Source organism: Filicampus tigris, chromosome 10, assembly GCF_054856515.1.
Source record: "Filicampus tigris isolate MCC_2025a chromosome 10, RoL_Ftig_1.0, whole genome shotgun sequence".
NCBI classification, from domain to species: domain Eukaryota; kingdom Metazoa; phylum Chordata; class Actinopteri; order Syngnathiformes; family Syngnathidae; genus Filicampus; species Filicampus tigris.
The window spans coordinates 7500680-7515422 of record NC_141226.1 but is presented as its reverse complement, the minus strand read 5'-3'; the positions used below and the strand labels follow the sequence as shown (position 1 = coordinate 7515422).

General features: G+C 40.3%; 1 protein-coding gene across 1 annotated transcript; it reads left to right on the top strand.

Moving 5' to 3' along the window:
• The first annotated feature begins 3354 nt into the window (after window positions 1-3354).
• Window positions 3355-14277, top strand: LOC147140590 (1-phosphatidylinositol 4,5-bisphosphate phosphodiesterase delta-1-like). Its single transcript, XM_086042665.1, has 15 exons — window positions 3355-3653; window positions 4899-5057; window positions 5477-5705; window positions 7404-7533; window positions 7842-8070; window positions 8760-8961; window positions 9745-9889; window positions 9991-10143; window positions 10225-10368; window positions 10456-10615; window positions 10994-11110; window positions 11195-11373; window positions 11467-11599; window positions 12640-12789; window positions 12943-14277. Exons 1-15 carry the CDS (start codon window positions 3623-3625, stop codon window positions 13032-13034), a joined length of 2253 nt encoding a protein of 750 aa, XP_085898791.1. The 5' UTR covers window positions 3355-3622; the 3' UTR covers window positions 13035-14277.
• The last annotated feature ends 466 nt before the right edge of the window (window positions 14278-14743 follow it).

Here is a 14743-nt window from a genome sequence, read left to right as displayed (position 1 = left end):
GTATTAAAAAAAATCTTCTCAATCTTTACTATCAGTTCAGAACATTGACAGTACTTCAGAATGTGAACAAGATTGGTAGCCCAGTCTTCGCTTTCATTTCCTTGGTACTTTGCATACTCGTCTGCATGTCAAGTTGAGTAATGACGTCTAATTCCTTGAACACTATCTGTGCATTCAAGATATGATGGGGTGCCCCTGTGCTCAACAAAAAAATCATTACGTCTCCAGTTTTTCTCGAAATTGGCTGTTCTCGTTGCCAAACTTTTTCTCCATGGCAAGTTTTGAAAAAGACTGGGACTGGGTCACAGGATAGCTTTTCCTTTCACTTGTTGTCACTTTGTTGAAAGCTGTCATAAGCCTGAGCTATGGTAATCCATAAGTGATTTAAAAAAACACACAAACACACACAACGGCCAGGGCAAACAAGGCAAAAAAATGTGTGGTCTCATGGGCTGCACTAACATTAAACTTTGATGTCAAGTAGGGGGCCGTAAAATATGATCCTGCGGGCTGCGGATGGGACCCCGTACATGGGTTAGAGACTGCCGATTTAGCGTTTTCCCTATTGGAGGAGGCCTGGAGAAAATCCACGTAAGCACAGAGATAACTCAAATTTTCTAGATTTGAACAACAAACCTCAGAACTATGAGGCAGATGTGCTGCAACATTGAAGTCAATTCTCCCTGCATGCATTTTCACCATTGATTTAATGTTTAAACATAAAGTAGTAATGTTAAGGTTCATTGTGTTTGAGTATTATTTCTGTCCTCATGCAGCATGGCTGTCAGAGCTGTGGGGTAAATGGGAGTTTCAACACCCACACTTTTCCTGGTGAAAGGGTTCAACACCCACACTTTAACTGCTATCTGCTTACTACTGCCCCCCAGGTTACAACCCCACCACATAATCCACATTTTCACAGCTTGCTTCATGTCTGCTATGTGGAACTGAGTTACATAATGGTGTTTATTCTTACAAATTAATTATCCTTATCTTGAACCATCTTGACACAAGCAGAAATTCAAAGGCAAACACAGCATCCAAGCATATTTCAGGAGGGGGGCCAGTGCCCCTGTGCCTCCCCTCTCTAGCTCTGCCAGTGGTCTCTGGTATGTGAGGAAGTAGCATGCGGGGCTTGTTGCTGCTTGTTGAATACACGCTGAGAACAAGAAATAACGAGAAGTTATTTTTCTGTCCTTTCCCTCTCAGGTTATAATCTTTAAATGTGTCCTTTCTTGTAAATGCAATTTTAAAGTCATTAAAACCTGCCACGGATTTCGATGGTCACTGCCTGTCCAGTGTCGCTGAACTTTGTCGAATTTGGAAATGGTCAACCACAGGCTGGAGGCTCTCTCCTGATGGTGCATTGCAGTCCACTCATCCTGATGCTGACAATGCACTGAGGGTAAGCCTGGACTGAAAGGGAAGTGCTGAGAGCCACAAGAGACTTGATGTGATTGCAGCACTATTTCCCGAACAAGGCAAAGCTTCACATGAAAAAGAAAGCAAAGCCTTCATCCGGGTTAGTTAATGAAGAATTTTCAGCAAATGTACTGGCAATTGACCTTTTGCCCTGCAGGCGTATTAACTTTTGCATGTATTCACAAGTACATTAAGGACAAAAAGATGTGCACAGCACAATTTTCAACCCTTTTTCTTCTGAAGTCGACTGTAAGTATGCAGTGAGGAAGATGTACCGCTAAAGACTCATGAAAAAATAATACTGTATTTATCAGATCACAACTGAGAGAGAGTATTTGTCGAATTAATTTGTGCATCAAAACGCAAACATATCTGATCTCTTCCTGTTTTTACGTCTGTTGGTTTGTCTCTTTAATTTCCTTTTCTTTAACTTTTTTTTTAAAGCAGTTTACATTTCATGTCAAACAATTACAGGTATGTAAAAAAATCCAATAAAGTTATGGCATAGACCAATAAAAATACATTTGCAATATCTTAAAAATACAGTACAGGTCAAAAGTTTGGACACACTTCTCATTCAATTTTCATGACTTTTTACATTGTAGATTCTCACTGAAGGCATCAAAACTATGAATGGTGAAATAACTGGAAACATGTTTTATATTCTAGTTTCTTCAAAATAGCCATCCTTAGCTCTGATTTAAACGCTCTTGCCATTCTCTCGATCAGCTTCAAGAGTTATTCACCTGAAATGGTTTTCCAACAGACTTGAAGGAGTTCCCAGAGGGGTTTAATACTTGTTGGCACCTTTGCCTTCACTTTGTGGTTCAGCTCACCCCAAACCATCTTGATTAGGTTCAAAACATGTTTTGAGTTATTTCACCTTTTTTATGTTACATGAGTTCATTCATAGTATTGATGCCTTCAGTGAGAATCTACAATGTAAACAGTCATGAAGATAAAGAAAACACATTGAATAAGGTGTGTCCAAACTTTTGACCTGTACTGTACCTTAAAAGAATCACAAATAAACAAACAAACAAAATAATAAATAAATAAATCGCTGTAACAAATAAGACATTTCACCATGTGTCACACGTACTTCCAGGTAGCAAAAACCGTTGCTTTCTCAAAAGCAAAACAAGTAAACAAACACTTTTACGTGTCATTGGACTAAGACAGTGCATGAGAAAACATCTTGGAGCATGTTTTCGGCCTTAATCTCTACCATCATAGTTTTTATGTATGAAGTGTCACCCGAAAAGTAATGTACATCTCAACGGTTAAATTCAACATTTCAACAATATTTGTGGTGGAAATTCAGACATACCGGTAGTTAGCATGATCATTAAGTTGACTGGCTAATTGATTTTTCTGTTGCTCAGATTAATGGCACATACATTCTATTTTGATGGTGGAATGGAATGGATAGTGTGCTGGAGTCTAAGCATTGTCTACCCATTGTGTTTGGCTGAATGACTCAAACAACCCAACCAAGCATGTTGTATATATTGTGAGAAAATGGTTTCCACAAAACTGATGTTGAAGTTTGGGTTCCCATTCTGTCTGTTTTGAATCAGTTACTCTACCAGCCTGGCAGTCTTGCGAACGTTTAGGACAACCCATTTATCATCCCCCACAAGTTCAGATGGATTTATACAGCTTTTTTTTTATTTCAAGGAAATTGAAATAAAATGCATTCGATGTACTGCTTGAATTCACAGTGGAAAGCAATGAATTAAGTTTTTCTTGTATGAATTTACAGTCGTGGATGTACAAATTAGCCATAAGAATAATCAGATTGATAATAAAAGTTTCATTGGGCTTTGCCTTATTTCTTTTCAAGTTACCCCATAAGTTATAGAGACCAATGAACACATCCTTCCAAAACAGCTGAAAATCTTTATCAATGCTAGCATGAAGGCGCGCAGCTAATTAAACCAGCGGGGAAGTCCGATGCGACTTGCACAGCAGGTTCGTCAAGCCGGCGGCCGCCAAGCTGCAAAGTAGACAGCGGATGACATTGTCGCACACGGGAGGAGGTAGCTTTTGAAACCCACCTGTGTCAGTCACTGTCCGTTTCCTGGAGCCAACGACGCCCCTCGCACACACAAACTTCAGCACAAGTTTGTTCAACGTCACACATGGACAGAAGACCCACTAGAAATTACAACTGAGGAAAGCTAGACCAACGAAGAACATGGAAACAAATGGGATCGAAATCAAATACGGTAGGTCAGTTTACGTCATGATCATGTTTTGGCCACTACATGTGTCTGAACAGTACGTTTTCTGTAAATGCAAATCATCTTCACGGTCGAATGGTCGTACGTTTACCGTTTACCATCAGTTTTCCTTCTGAATTTCTTTGGAACGCCTGATGGATTTTATTGATATATTTTGTTTCGTCCTACTTTTATTTTGCATAAACGTGTTCAAAGGGCGTGCCCTTCACCTCCTCGGTTGTTTCACTTTAACGCGTGTTGCAAATAAGTCGCAATAAAAAATATGAACGTTTGTTGCTACATGAGCCGTTACTAGAATATGTGAAACACTTTCACGCGTTCCGCTTTTGGCTTGAAACGTTGTCTGTAATCTTTCTAGTCAGGCGGTGTGGCTAAAGGCACACGAAGCATATTGCTACCACAGGGGGAGCCGGCCGGTAAATTATCTACTGCTGCATGCTGGAAAAAAAGTCAACGTTGACTAATTTTTGGAAACATTGACTCCATCTTTTAACTCTTGTGATTGTATTAAATGTCAGTAGCTTTAAAATTTTACAGAAAAGAAAACGTTGACTACTTTTTGGAAACATTGTCTTCACCCTAACTTTGTGAGTCCGTGTCTTAAATGTTAATTACTTTAAAATATTCCAGAAAATTAAACTTTGTCTAATTTTTTGAAACATGGCTTCACCTTCTAACTTATGTGATTGACTTAGATGTTAATTACTTTCAAAATATTGCAAAACCCAGCAGTAGTACAACGTCATGAGTATCAAGACAAGCAGACTTCTACCTAAACGTCTTGCCTTTTTTGGCGCATTTTACAACATGCCGCCAGTCATCTGACAGAATTAAAAGGTGGACTTTGAGTGGGGCTGGCACACGCCCCTTTTAGTACTTAGTACTGCTTCTTGCCCACGCACGCCTTTGACACACTCAGATAGCGTCTTAGCAGACGGGGGCACCACCGAGCATGGCGTGCCTGTGTCAACAACCCAAACTCAGCACATCCCAGGAATTACTGCGCCGTGCAAGAGACCAGGATGTGATTGAAAAGAATGTGAAGCTCATAGGTAGGCCGCACAATATTGACATGCATGTAACAAAAAATGGTCTTAAGCATGGCATGGGGATTTAAGCCATGCAATCACAGGAAGAGACAGCATTACATTTTTAATGAGATGCTGGCGATGGTGCGAGTTCATGTGTAATTTACAGCACTGTACAATCCGTTTAATTTTTGTTTCTCAGGTATGGATGGAGACACTGATGTCCAGTTCCTCCTGCAGGGGGGAGATCTTCTCAAGGTCCGCTCCTCTTCCTGGAAGAAAAACCGGTACTTCAAACTCCAAGAAGACTGCAAGACGATGTGGCGGGAATCCAAAAGAACCTTCAGGAGCCACCGGACGTGTGAGTGCTGTCCTAACTTTGTGGAACCCTCCAGTCAGAGATGTTCAAACTGTTAAATGGAAATTTCCATCACGGATTGTAAAAATGAAGCGCTTATCCCAGAGCTGTAATAGAACACTTCTGTCCTACATGGTGATAAATAACCCTGATATGGTTTGTAGGTGTGTCTTATAGATATAATTTGTAGTGCATATAAAAGTTTTTTTGCTTGAACTGTGTGGCAAATTTACATCCATAAATTCTCAGTCTGATACGTGAGATATGCCATTTTCATGTTCCCAAACAGCTCATTAAACAAGCTTGTTGAAGATACCGAAAGTAGAATGGAACACAAACTTTGATTTTATGTGTCACACTTTCTGTCCGCAAAGTAAAATGCCGTGCTCTAAATGACATTAAGGCTTCATGTCTGTTCACAGTTTCCATCGACGACATCTCTGTGGTGCGACTGGGTCGTCAGACGGAGGGCTTGAAAAAGTACACAGACCAGCAAATGGAGAATTGCTGCTTTTCCATTGTCTTCAAGGACCACCGTAAGAACTTGGACCTCATCGCCAGCTCTGAGGATGAGACCAGGCAATGGGTCGGCAGCCTTCAGAAACTGATCAACAGAAGAAACAACCTCAACCAGCAACAAAAGACAGAACAGTATCCTTATCACTGCAGTTCAGGTTGAAGTCAAAACACACACATGCCTAGTCAGTGCCCCAGGTCGCTTTGTCAAAAGGTAATGGGATTTTAAATACACACAACAATTTATAACCAATGGATGAGGTCTGACAGAGATGTGCAGTAAGTGGCTGAACACATTCAATTGGATTGAGATGGGATAGCAAGGGGTGTGCATCTCTTCAATAAAAGGTTATTCAATAAGAATCTAGATGTATTTCAAAGTGAATGATTTGATTTTTTTTATTTAATGCACTTGCGTCTTTTAATTCAATGAACAGATTTTCAGATTGAAATCGTTTTTTGTGACACCCCTATGGAATAGCTCCAGCTCATTCGCATCCCTATTGAGGACAAACTCTGGTAAAGAAAGTTTATTGCTGCCAAATGCAGCTACGCATTGTGCAAAAGATTTGTTACTAGGGCTGCAAGATATATAATTTTGGTGTATATTAACGTGCTGTCCTGCGAAAAACATGTACCTGTATGTCCAATTTTATTATTTTTTTTTAATTTCCGTGTTAATGCGATGTCTGTAATGAGAAATCCCCATTTACCGGGATGTAAAAATGAAAAAAAATTATGTGTTTTTCACATGACAGTGACTTATTTATTTATTGTTAATGCCCCTAGATACAGTTCACCTATTGGATGCCAATGCGTATTGAAAGGGGAAGTCAATGCAAACATTTTATTTTTTTCCAAGAATATGTTCTATGCAAGCCCACTAGTTGAAACGGGGCATTCTGATAAATATTGCGTTTGTGGAATAAGTGTTAATCCACTCATTTTTTAGCCATCTCTGGGGGCGGCCATTTAGTCTTCTGTCGACTGAAAATGACATCACAACTGCTCACAACAACCAATCACGGCTCAGATTCAGAAAACAGGTCAGCCGTGATTAGTCGTTGTGAGCGATTGTGATGTAATTTTCAGTCGACAGAAGACAAAATGTCCGACCCCGGAGATGGCTAAAAACGAGTGCATTTTGGTGCTTAATTTATATCCCACAAATGCAAAATTAATCAGAATGCCGTGTTTCAACTAGTGGGACTTCTGGGAACATATTCTTGAAAAAAATATGTTTGGGTTGACTTCCACTTTAAGGTTGCATTTGATTGGTCAGATAAAAGCATATGAAACTTACTGTACGTCTTTGCGATACGTATATTGTGTGGGCCATTAGGGCAATGACGATTCTATATTGGGCAGTCCTAATTTTTACCCATCATTGTTGCAGGGGTTTGAATGTTTTTTTAAATCATTTTGGCTATGTCTGGATTCACACCTGTCATGCAGACATACAGTACCTACAAATTCTTGAAATGGCAAATAAGATGACAACACCTATTAAACCAAATACTAAATTAGTACATCCGTCTTACATCATCATATGTCTATGTATTAATCTGTTCATGTAAGAGTTTGACTTTTTGTTGGATTGGCAAGAAATGCTTTAGGGATCAGTGGTTTGTTCAGCAACTCGTCAGCTTTTGTGTAGTCCATGCGCCTGGCAAAACAAATATTTATACACCTGTTGGGGGTAGAATGACAGCCGCAACAACCAGTACCAAATAGGAGAGCGATTCTATTTAAATGTACTTGATTTATCAGTCCATGGTTAAAGGCAAGTGTATGGCAGATGAATATTTTTCCTTACATGATCCCCTTTTCCAGCTGGATCTTCAGCTGCCTGAGCAAAGCAGACAAGAACAAAGATAACAAGCTGAACGTGTCAGAGGTCAAGCGCTTCCTGCGTCTCATCAACATTGACGTGGATGACAGCTATGCAGATATGCTCTTTGAGGTTGTACCATTCAGACTTTTCAAAGTTATTTGCGATAATCAGAATTTTGAATAAATATGAAAAGATGGAAATACATTTACGCACGCACACACACAGAATGTTCATATACTGTCCTGTCATCACCAGAGATCATAAAAAAATTGAATTGTATGTTGCAACAGCAAGTCATGATGTTGTTTGAATAAGTTTCTCTCCTCACTTTTTTTTTTTTCTTCCAACTAGGCCGTAAAGACGAATTTGACAGCTATCATGTAGTTTAAGGTGCCTGTTATATCAACCCTAATGGACTGTCATGTTACATGAAATAGAAATGCGACAAATCGAAGTCCGGATACCTGTTTGGTGAGGAGATCAAAGATTTCTATGACCTGCTGACCTACCGGGAAGAAATCGACGTGATCTACCAGGCGTATGCCCGGTCTGCAGGCGTCATGAGTTCTGAAAATCTGGTGGAGTTCCTGCTGAAGGAACAGAGAGAGATGGTAACACTGGCTGATGCACACAAGATTATCAAGAAGTTTGAGCCGGATGAGAAAGGTGAGAAACTGGCATTAGTCGTTCTTGCCTGCACTGGTGGCCACATCAGCACATACTGTATAAGGGTGCATACAGACAAGTAACCATTCACACCGATTGGCCGATTGATGTTCTCTTAACCTAACATGCATGGTTCGGGGATGCAATCACAGGGAGGCTATAAATGACCAAACAAAGCAGCAACCAGTCTTGCCTCAACAACCACAGTTAAAAAAAGAAATATTTCTTAATACTAATTTTTTTTTTTTTTTTTTACACAGTAGTCTCCCCCCCCCCCCCCTTCAATCCATTCATACAATTTTCACTACGCAGTAATTAAGAGAAACAATCTTTACACTCGCTGGCCACTTCTTTTGGTACACCGGTACAATGTAAGCTGATCCAACAGCAAATTTTCCACGTACAAAGTTTTTCCATTTCTGTTTTCCCACTGTGTAGGCAACCATAAAGTTGGAGACACATCTCAGTATAATGCAGTGCAATTCTATACCACTTAAAAATATACATGCGATAAACATTGTCCAATTAATACCAGTGTCTCTGAGAGTGCCAATCAAAAGGGAGCATTTATCTTTCCACGGTGATAATTTACCTTCTGGGCTTTAATTACACTGTGCATGTTGTGTATAAAATGTGTTCAATAATTTCATCAAGGATCTGTGTGCTCTTTGTTGTTCTTCATTTTCCAGCCAAGGAGAAAAAAGTGTTGACTAAAGACGGCTTCCTGATATACCTGCACCATCCTGATGCCTTGATCCTTAATCCAGAGCACATGGGGGTGTACCAGGACATGAGTCAGCCTCTCAACCACTATTTCATCTCCTCCTCACACAACACTTACCTCATGGAGGATCAACTCAAAGGACCCAGTAGTACAGAGGCCTATGTCCGGTGAACACTTCTGCCACACGTTATGAGTTACCACACATGCACACTCTCACCAACTACATTAGCCGTAAATATTTTTTTTAAAAAAAGGATATCGCAGAGTTGTGTTTAGAATTAACCAAATGTTAAGGTGAATTATTCTATTATGCCATGGTGTAGAACTGTGCTTGTCATCTATTGTTGATATTTTTGGTTACTTCATCATGGCAGTGTTAAAACTTGGCAGTAGGATGTGTGAAAGTATACACCTTTGCAAAATGCAACTAAAACTAAAAACGGCAATAGGCAATTATAAGTACAAGCCAACATTGTAACGAGAGCAAAATCTATATAAACATGCTTCAGATCATCACAAGAATCAATCCCCAGCTACCATGCAAATGAGTACCTGAGTGCAGTATTAGAATGGCATCAGGTCAGTCTGATTGTAGCTTTGGGTACTCACTTAACAGCATGTACAGTATATTGTCCATTATCTTCACATGTTGAACTGGACTGCTTCATGACTGTATGCGCCAAGTGCTTTTTTTTTTTGGTCACCTCATGTGGCTACAGTGTATGCTAGGGGCAAAATATTAGCAACGCTTCTCAGTATGATGCGTTGCAATTGCTCTAAATGACATCATTACATGTATTTTTGAATTAACACACAATGACTATGCATACAACAGAATTGTGAAAGTGCTGACTGTAATGTGATGGCTTATTTCATTTTGTTTCTTCTTTTGGGTAATAAATGTTTACTCTGTTTTCATGAGCTCCCTAAGCTAATGCTGGCTTTTTCAGGGCTCTGCTGAAGGGCTGTCGCTGTGTGGAGTTGGACTGCTGGGACGGATCGGACGACGAACCGGTCATCTACCACGGCTACACGCTAACCTCGAAGATCCTCTTTAAAGATGCCATTAAAGCCATCAGGGACTATGCCTTTAGGGTGCGCTCATTCTATGAGTGTCCAGTATCAAGTACCGTACTGTATATTCGTATATGGTTTCAATCGAGTCACTGACTGCATTTTGTGCCTACCTACTGCAGACATCTGAATACCCAGTGATCCTCTCCCTGGAGAACCACTGCAGCGTGGAGCAACAGGAAGTCATGGCCCGGCACATGAGCTCCATCTTGGGCAGCGCGCTGGTCACGTCTCCCCTCGGGGACGGCATGCCCACAAACTTCCCATCTCCTGAGGTGCCTTTGTCGCCACCGCTCCTTCGTCTTCCCTTTGAAAAATGTGCTGCTCTTCAATGTGTTGCAAATGTTGTTGTCCAGGAGCTGAAGGGAAAGTTCCTGATCAAAGCCAAGAGATTAAACAAACTAGAGGCCACTTTTGCTCCGGACGCGGCGGCTATCGATGAGTCTGAAGTAACAGAAGAAGAAGAATCAAACGATGAGGATGAACCAGAGGAGGAAAATGTATTTTAAAATTGCAATGTCAACATTTTGTTGCGTCTTCAATTAACCTAAATTGTTGCCTTATGTTTACATATTACTTAACTGTAGAAAAGAAAGAAACTGAAGCTGGCAAAAGAGCTGTCCAACATGGTGATCTACTGCAGAAGCGTCCATTTCAACGGCTTTGAGGATGCCAGGAAAAACCTGAGCTTCTACGAGATGTCATCCTTTAAAGAAAAAAAGGCTGTTGCGCTTGCAGAAGAGTCAGGTCAGGAAATCTTTAGTGCGGCCACAACGTACCTTAGACAATATGATCCGCAGGCTTTTGTTTGACTGTTGGAGAGGTAGTCATTGAATAGTATTTTTTTCTTTTTTTTACTGTGGTTGTATATTGCAGTGGTCTACAGTAGCAGTGTATCGTACTGAAAAGTGCAATATTTTGTTGCCCTGTAGTAAGCAAAAACATTAGATGTACCTGTCAGTAAGCCGTACACTGCTAAAAACGACACAACTGACATTGCGAAGCCGGCATGATCTCATTGCATTTCTCAAAGGGTCGTGTGTAAGTAGTAGTAGTTCAAAAACAGAAATGTACAATTTTCTGCAGTTTTAAAAAATTAGCTCAATAGCTGTTTGTTCCATACAGCAAATTCTTACATCAGTCATAATGCGGACAAGCTGAGCCGCATCTATCCAGCTGGCTCCAGGACCGACTCCTCCAACTACAACCCGGTGCCTCTGTGGAATGCTGGCTGCCAAATTGGTACATATGGAGAGCACATAAAGGGAATTCCACTTCCAACATTTTCTGATGTGTTTGAGAACATGCCATCTCGTGTGTCCCCAGTGGCCCTAAACTTTCAGACGACCTGCGAAGATATGGATTTAAACCAAGGCAAATTCCTTGTGAACGGGAAGAGCGGCTACATCCTGAAACCGGCCTACATGAGGAACAGAGTCACAGAGTTTGACCCAATCACTCTGACCCGAGGAGAGTGGCTGAAGCACAAGACACTCCATGTCATGGTGTGTGCTTCAACTTCAAGAAAGGCTTTATAGTCATCACATCACATTGAAAAAGGATGGATGGTCTGATGTGAAATGTGTTCTTATCACCAGGTCATATCAGCCCAGCAGCTCCCTAAAGTCAGCAAGAAGAAATCCTCCATTGTTGACCCGCTGGTTAAGGTGGAGGTGTATGGAGTGCCGGCTGACATGGCTGTGAAAGAGACACGCACTGTTGACAACAACGGTAATGCACTGGAGATGTAATAGAGTAAAATTGTATATTCTACAGTCACAACGTAAGGGTCACCTGCATAATCTAATTACATCCAATTTAAGATTTATGCAGCATACTGTATATTAGGTTTGGATCTGGGACTGCTATGATAGATATTTTGCCCCTTTCGCATAGTTAGGTTTGATCAGGTGATACAGTATTCACCTGATCGATTTTGGTCGGTTTTTGCTGATTATGGTGGCGCCATGTGGACAAAAGCGGTAGTGTTTTGACAAAAGCCAACCACATTTCCCATGCGCGCCCGCGTGTAGTGTCGTGAAATCCTGAATTCTCGCTGGCCTGCAAGCCGGACTGAATTACATTTCTATTTCCAGTGGCTGTGTGAAAGATTAATAGCGATGAGGTATCTAAAATCTCATTTTTTTCAAACAATAGTTTTGTGTTTTTGTTTGTTTTGGGGCTTCTGCCATGACACCAGTAATAGCGCATAGACGTTTGAATCGACTTCCGTCCTCATAGCGAAAGGTGAAAGTGAGTATGCCGTAAAGCAATTTAGGACATTTGTATTTTTTTGGTGTGTGTGCCAGAGATGCTCCCATCCTCCTCAAAGTTGCTTAGTGCCAGTAAAACCGATAGACCCCCCCCCAAGGGCATGACAAACGTCCCATTCAATGACTTAGAAGTCAATGTTTCATCAAGAGTTGTCCAAAAAAATTTATTAAGGTCGAATTCTTGCCCAGTGCTGCTTTAAATTATTATTTTTTATTAAAGGTCACAAAGCGCTAAAATAACCCTGGTCCACGCATGTTTTGCCACACGCTAAAATAAGTCAGTTTATTTCCGAACACAACACTCTTTTGTTTGACTTGTTGCACTTCTGACCATGTCTTCGTAAACAAACGTATTATCCACAGTGTCCTTGATATTTCTTGAACAATTGTTCTTTATTTTGGATTCAAAGGCTCCCAAAATAACTCTTGGAATGTAGTGAGCACACGGGGCTTACCATCCTTATTCTTGGTTTCTTTTTGTTGTTGTTCTTCTTGTAGGTTTTAACCCAGAATGGAATGAAAACTTCCAGTTTGACGTGTACGTACCAGAACTTGCCTTGGTGCGCTTCCTCATCGAGGACCATGATTCCACGTCTGGTAACGAATTTGTTGCGCAGTACGCACTTCCATTCAACAGTTTAAAGATGGGTAAGTTGATGTCCAAAGTTTTTCGTTTTCCTCACACTGAACGTCATCAAACGGCTGCCTTATTTTACAAGTGACCAGACCAGCTGGTTCAACGCAGACAACCCGCTACCCATGTCGTCCTAAGCGGCTCAATCATTTTGTGTTCACACACAGGATACAGACACGTGCCTCTGCTTGATAAAACCGGTCACGTTGTGTCTGCAGCTGCACTCTTTGTTCACATCATGGTCCTTGATGCAGAATAAAACTCCACCAGCGGGCATGTTCGTGGATCTTCATTTCACAGCCATGACTTGGCTATTTTGTTCATTTTTTTTAAAACATTGTTTTTAAAGTGCATATTTCTTTGTAGATCAACTTGGTGAGTAACATTATTATAGTTGATTGAGCAGATACAGTAGATGCCTCATTATTTTAATGGCGCAGCATCTCTACTGCAAGGTAGACTTACTTTTCGGAGCTGTAAGCCTTCATGGAAATACTGTGCAAATGTGCGAGCGTATGATGAAACTTTGCAGGGACTTGTTTTGCTTTAGTAGTGTTACACGAGGTTCGCAAAGCATTGTTAATATTCTAGCAATACCAGGTAAACCAAACAATGCTGTGTCATGTGTACATTGTCATGTTTGATTCGTTTTTCTTGGATCACGACTTTTTTTTTATTTTTAAGAACAAGTTTTCAACATGAATACCTGTCTACTGAAGTATGTATTTATTGCAGCATTTCACTTTGTTTGGAGTCCATTAAAACATTCACATCACAACTAGCACATCTGCGGGCAATTTAGTCTTAACGTTATTTGACATGTTGAAGCCAAGCACCTGAACAACAGGTGGTAGTGAAACAGAAATGGCATTTACAAATACAGAATGCAATTTCAGTGACATTGGTCAAGGACTGGAAGAAGGAGGAGGACATCTCAATTTAGGAGCTATAATGAGAGGGAAAAGGGGAAAGTGATAGTTCCCAAAATGTCTTGAATCAGACGGGGGAAAAAAATAGTCTGAAAGGTTTGAATAAGTTGTGGAATATAGTAGAATAATTCAAATTTGGAAGATGTCGTAATTTAATAAAGTTTACTTTAAGGTGGAATATGAGACAATGTAGTTATTTGGGTAATGTAGAAAATAGTTTCCAAATAGTTGTCTTGGAGGAAGTTAAAACGAAACAAAAACATGATTTTCAACCTTCTCACTTGAAATCAAAGGGGGTATGCTGCCCCCAAGTGGCCGAAGTCAGAACCGTTTTCGAAATGCTGGTACAGTATATGACTATTATAGTCAGCATCTGTTTCAAAACGGTGGTATATGAACTGTCGATATTCCGAATTCCATTCTATTTTACCTAGTACAGTTCAGTATATATGGGAAGAAAATCCAAGCAAGACCAAACTGCTATTCAACACCTTGACACGTTTGCATACGTACCAATGTAAAAGAACCTCCCAGTTTGATATCATGAAACAATAAAATTATATTGTATTGTCACTGTCATGTTGAATGCCAATGGTTGAAGCATTTAAATGTGAAATTAATTCATTTCATATGATATTCGAACAGTAATTAAAATTGAATAATTAAATGAAAAAGAAGTTAGACTTGAAAACTGTCAAGAGTGTGGATGACTGTAAACACTGTGCTGCCACAGACTTGTTGAGAATTCAATCTTAAAGCAGAGAATGTGTTACCATCACATTGAATGCCAATGGACTGGATCATTCAAAGGCATTGTTTATTATGAAATTATGCTGAATGGATACTGAATCATATTTAGTCATAGTGGTAAAACCTTTTAGCATTTAGATCCTTGTTGATGTACATAATGTTCAATCGGAGGCGGGATTCGAATCACCAACCTCTTCATCCGTGGTTAAGCGACTATACCAAGTGAGCTTGTATTGAAGGGGGTGGGAAAGCTGAAATTGAAAGTGTGTCTGTACCATTGTAAATGAAT

Excerpts from the sequence above, each read along its gene's own strand:
- LOC147140590 (XM_086042665.1), top strand. The coding sequence starts at position 3,623 with ATGGAAACAAATGGGATCGAAATCAAATACG. Across the intron at positions 3,654-4,898 it reads TGGGATCGAAATCAAATACG|GTATGGATGGAGACACTGAT; the intron begins GTAGGTCAGTTT and ends TTTGTTTCTCAG. Across the intron at positions 5,058-5,476 it reads CTTCAGGAGCCACCGGACGT|TTTCCATCGACGACATCTCT; the intron begins GTGAGTGCTGTC and ends GTCTGTTCACAG.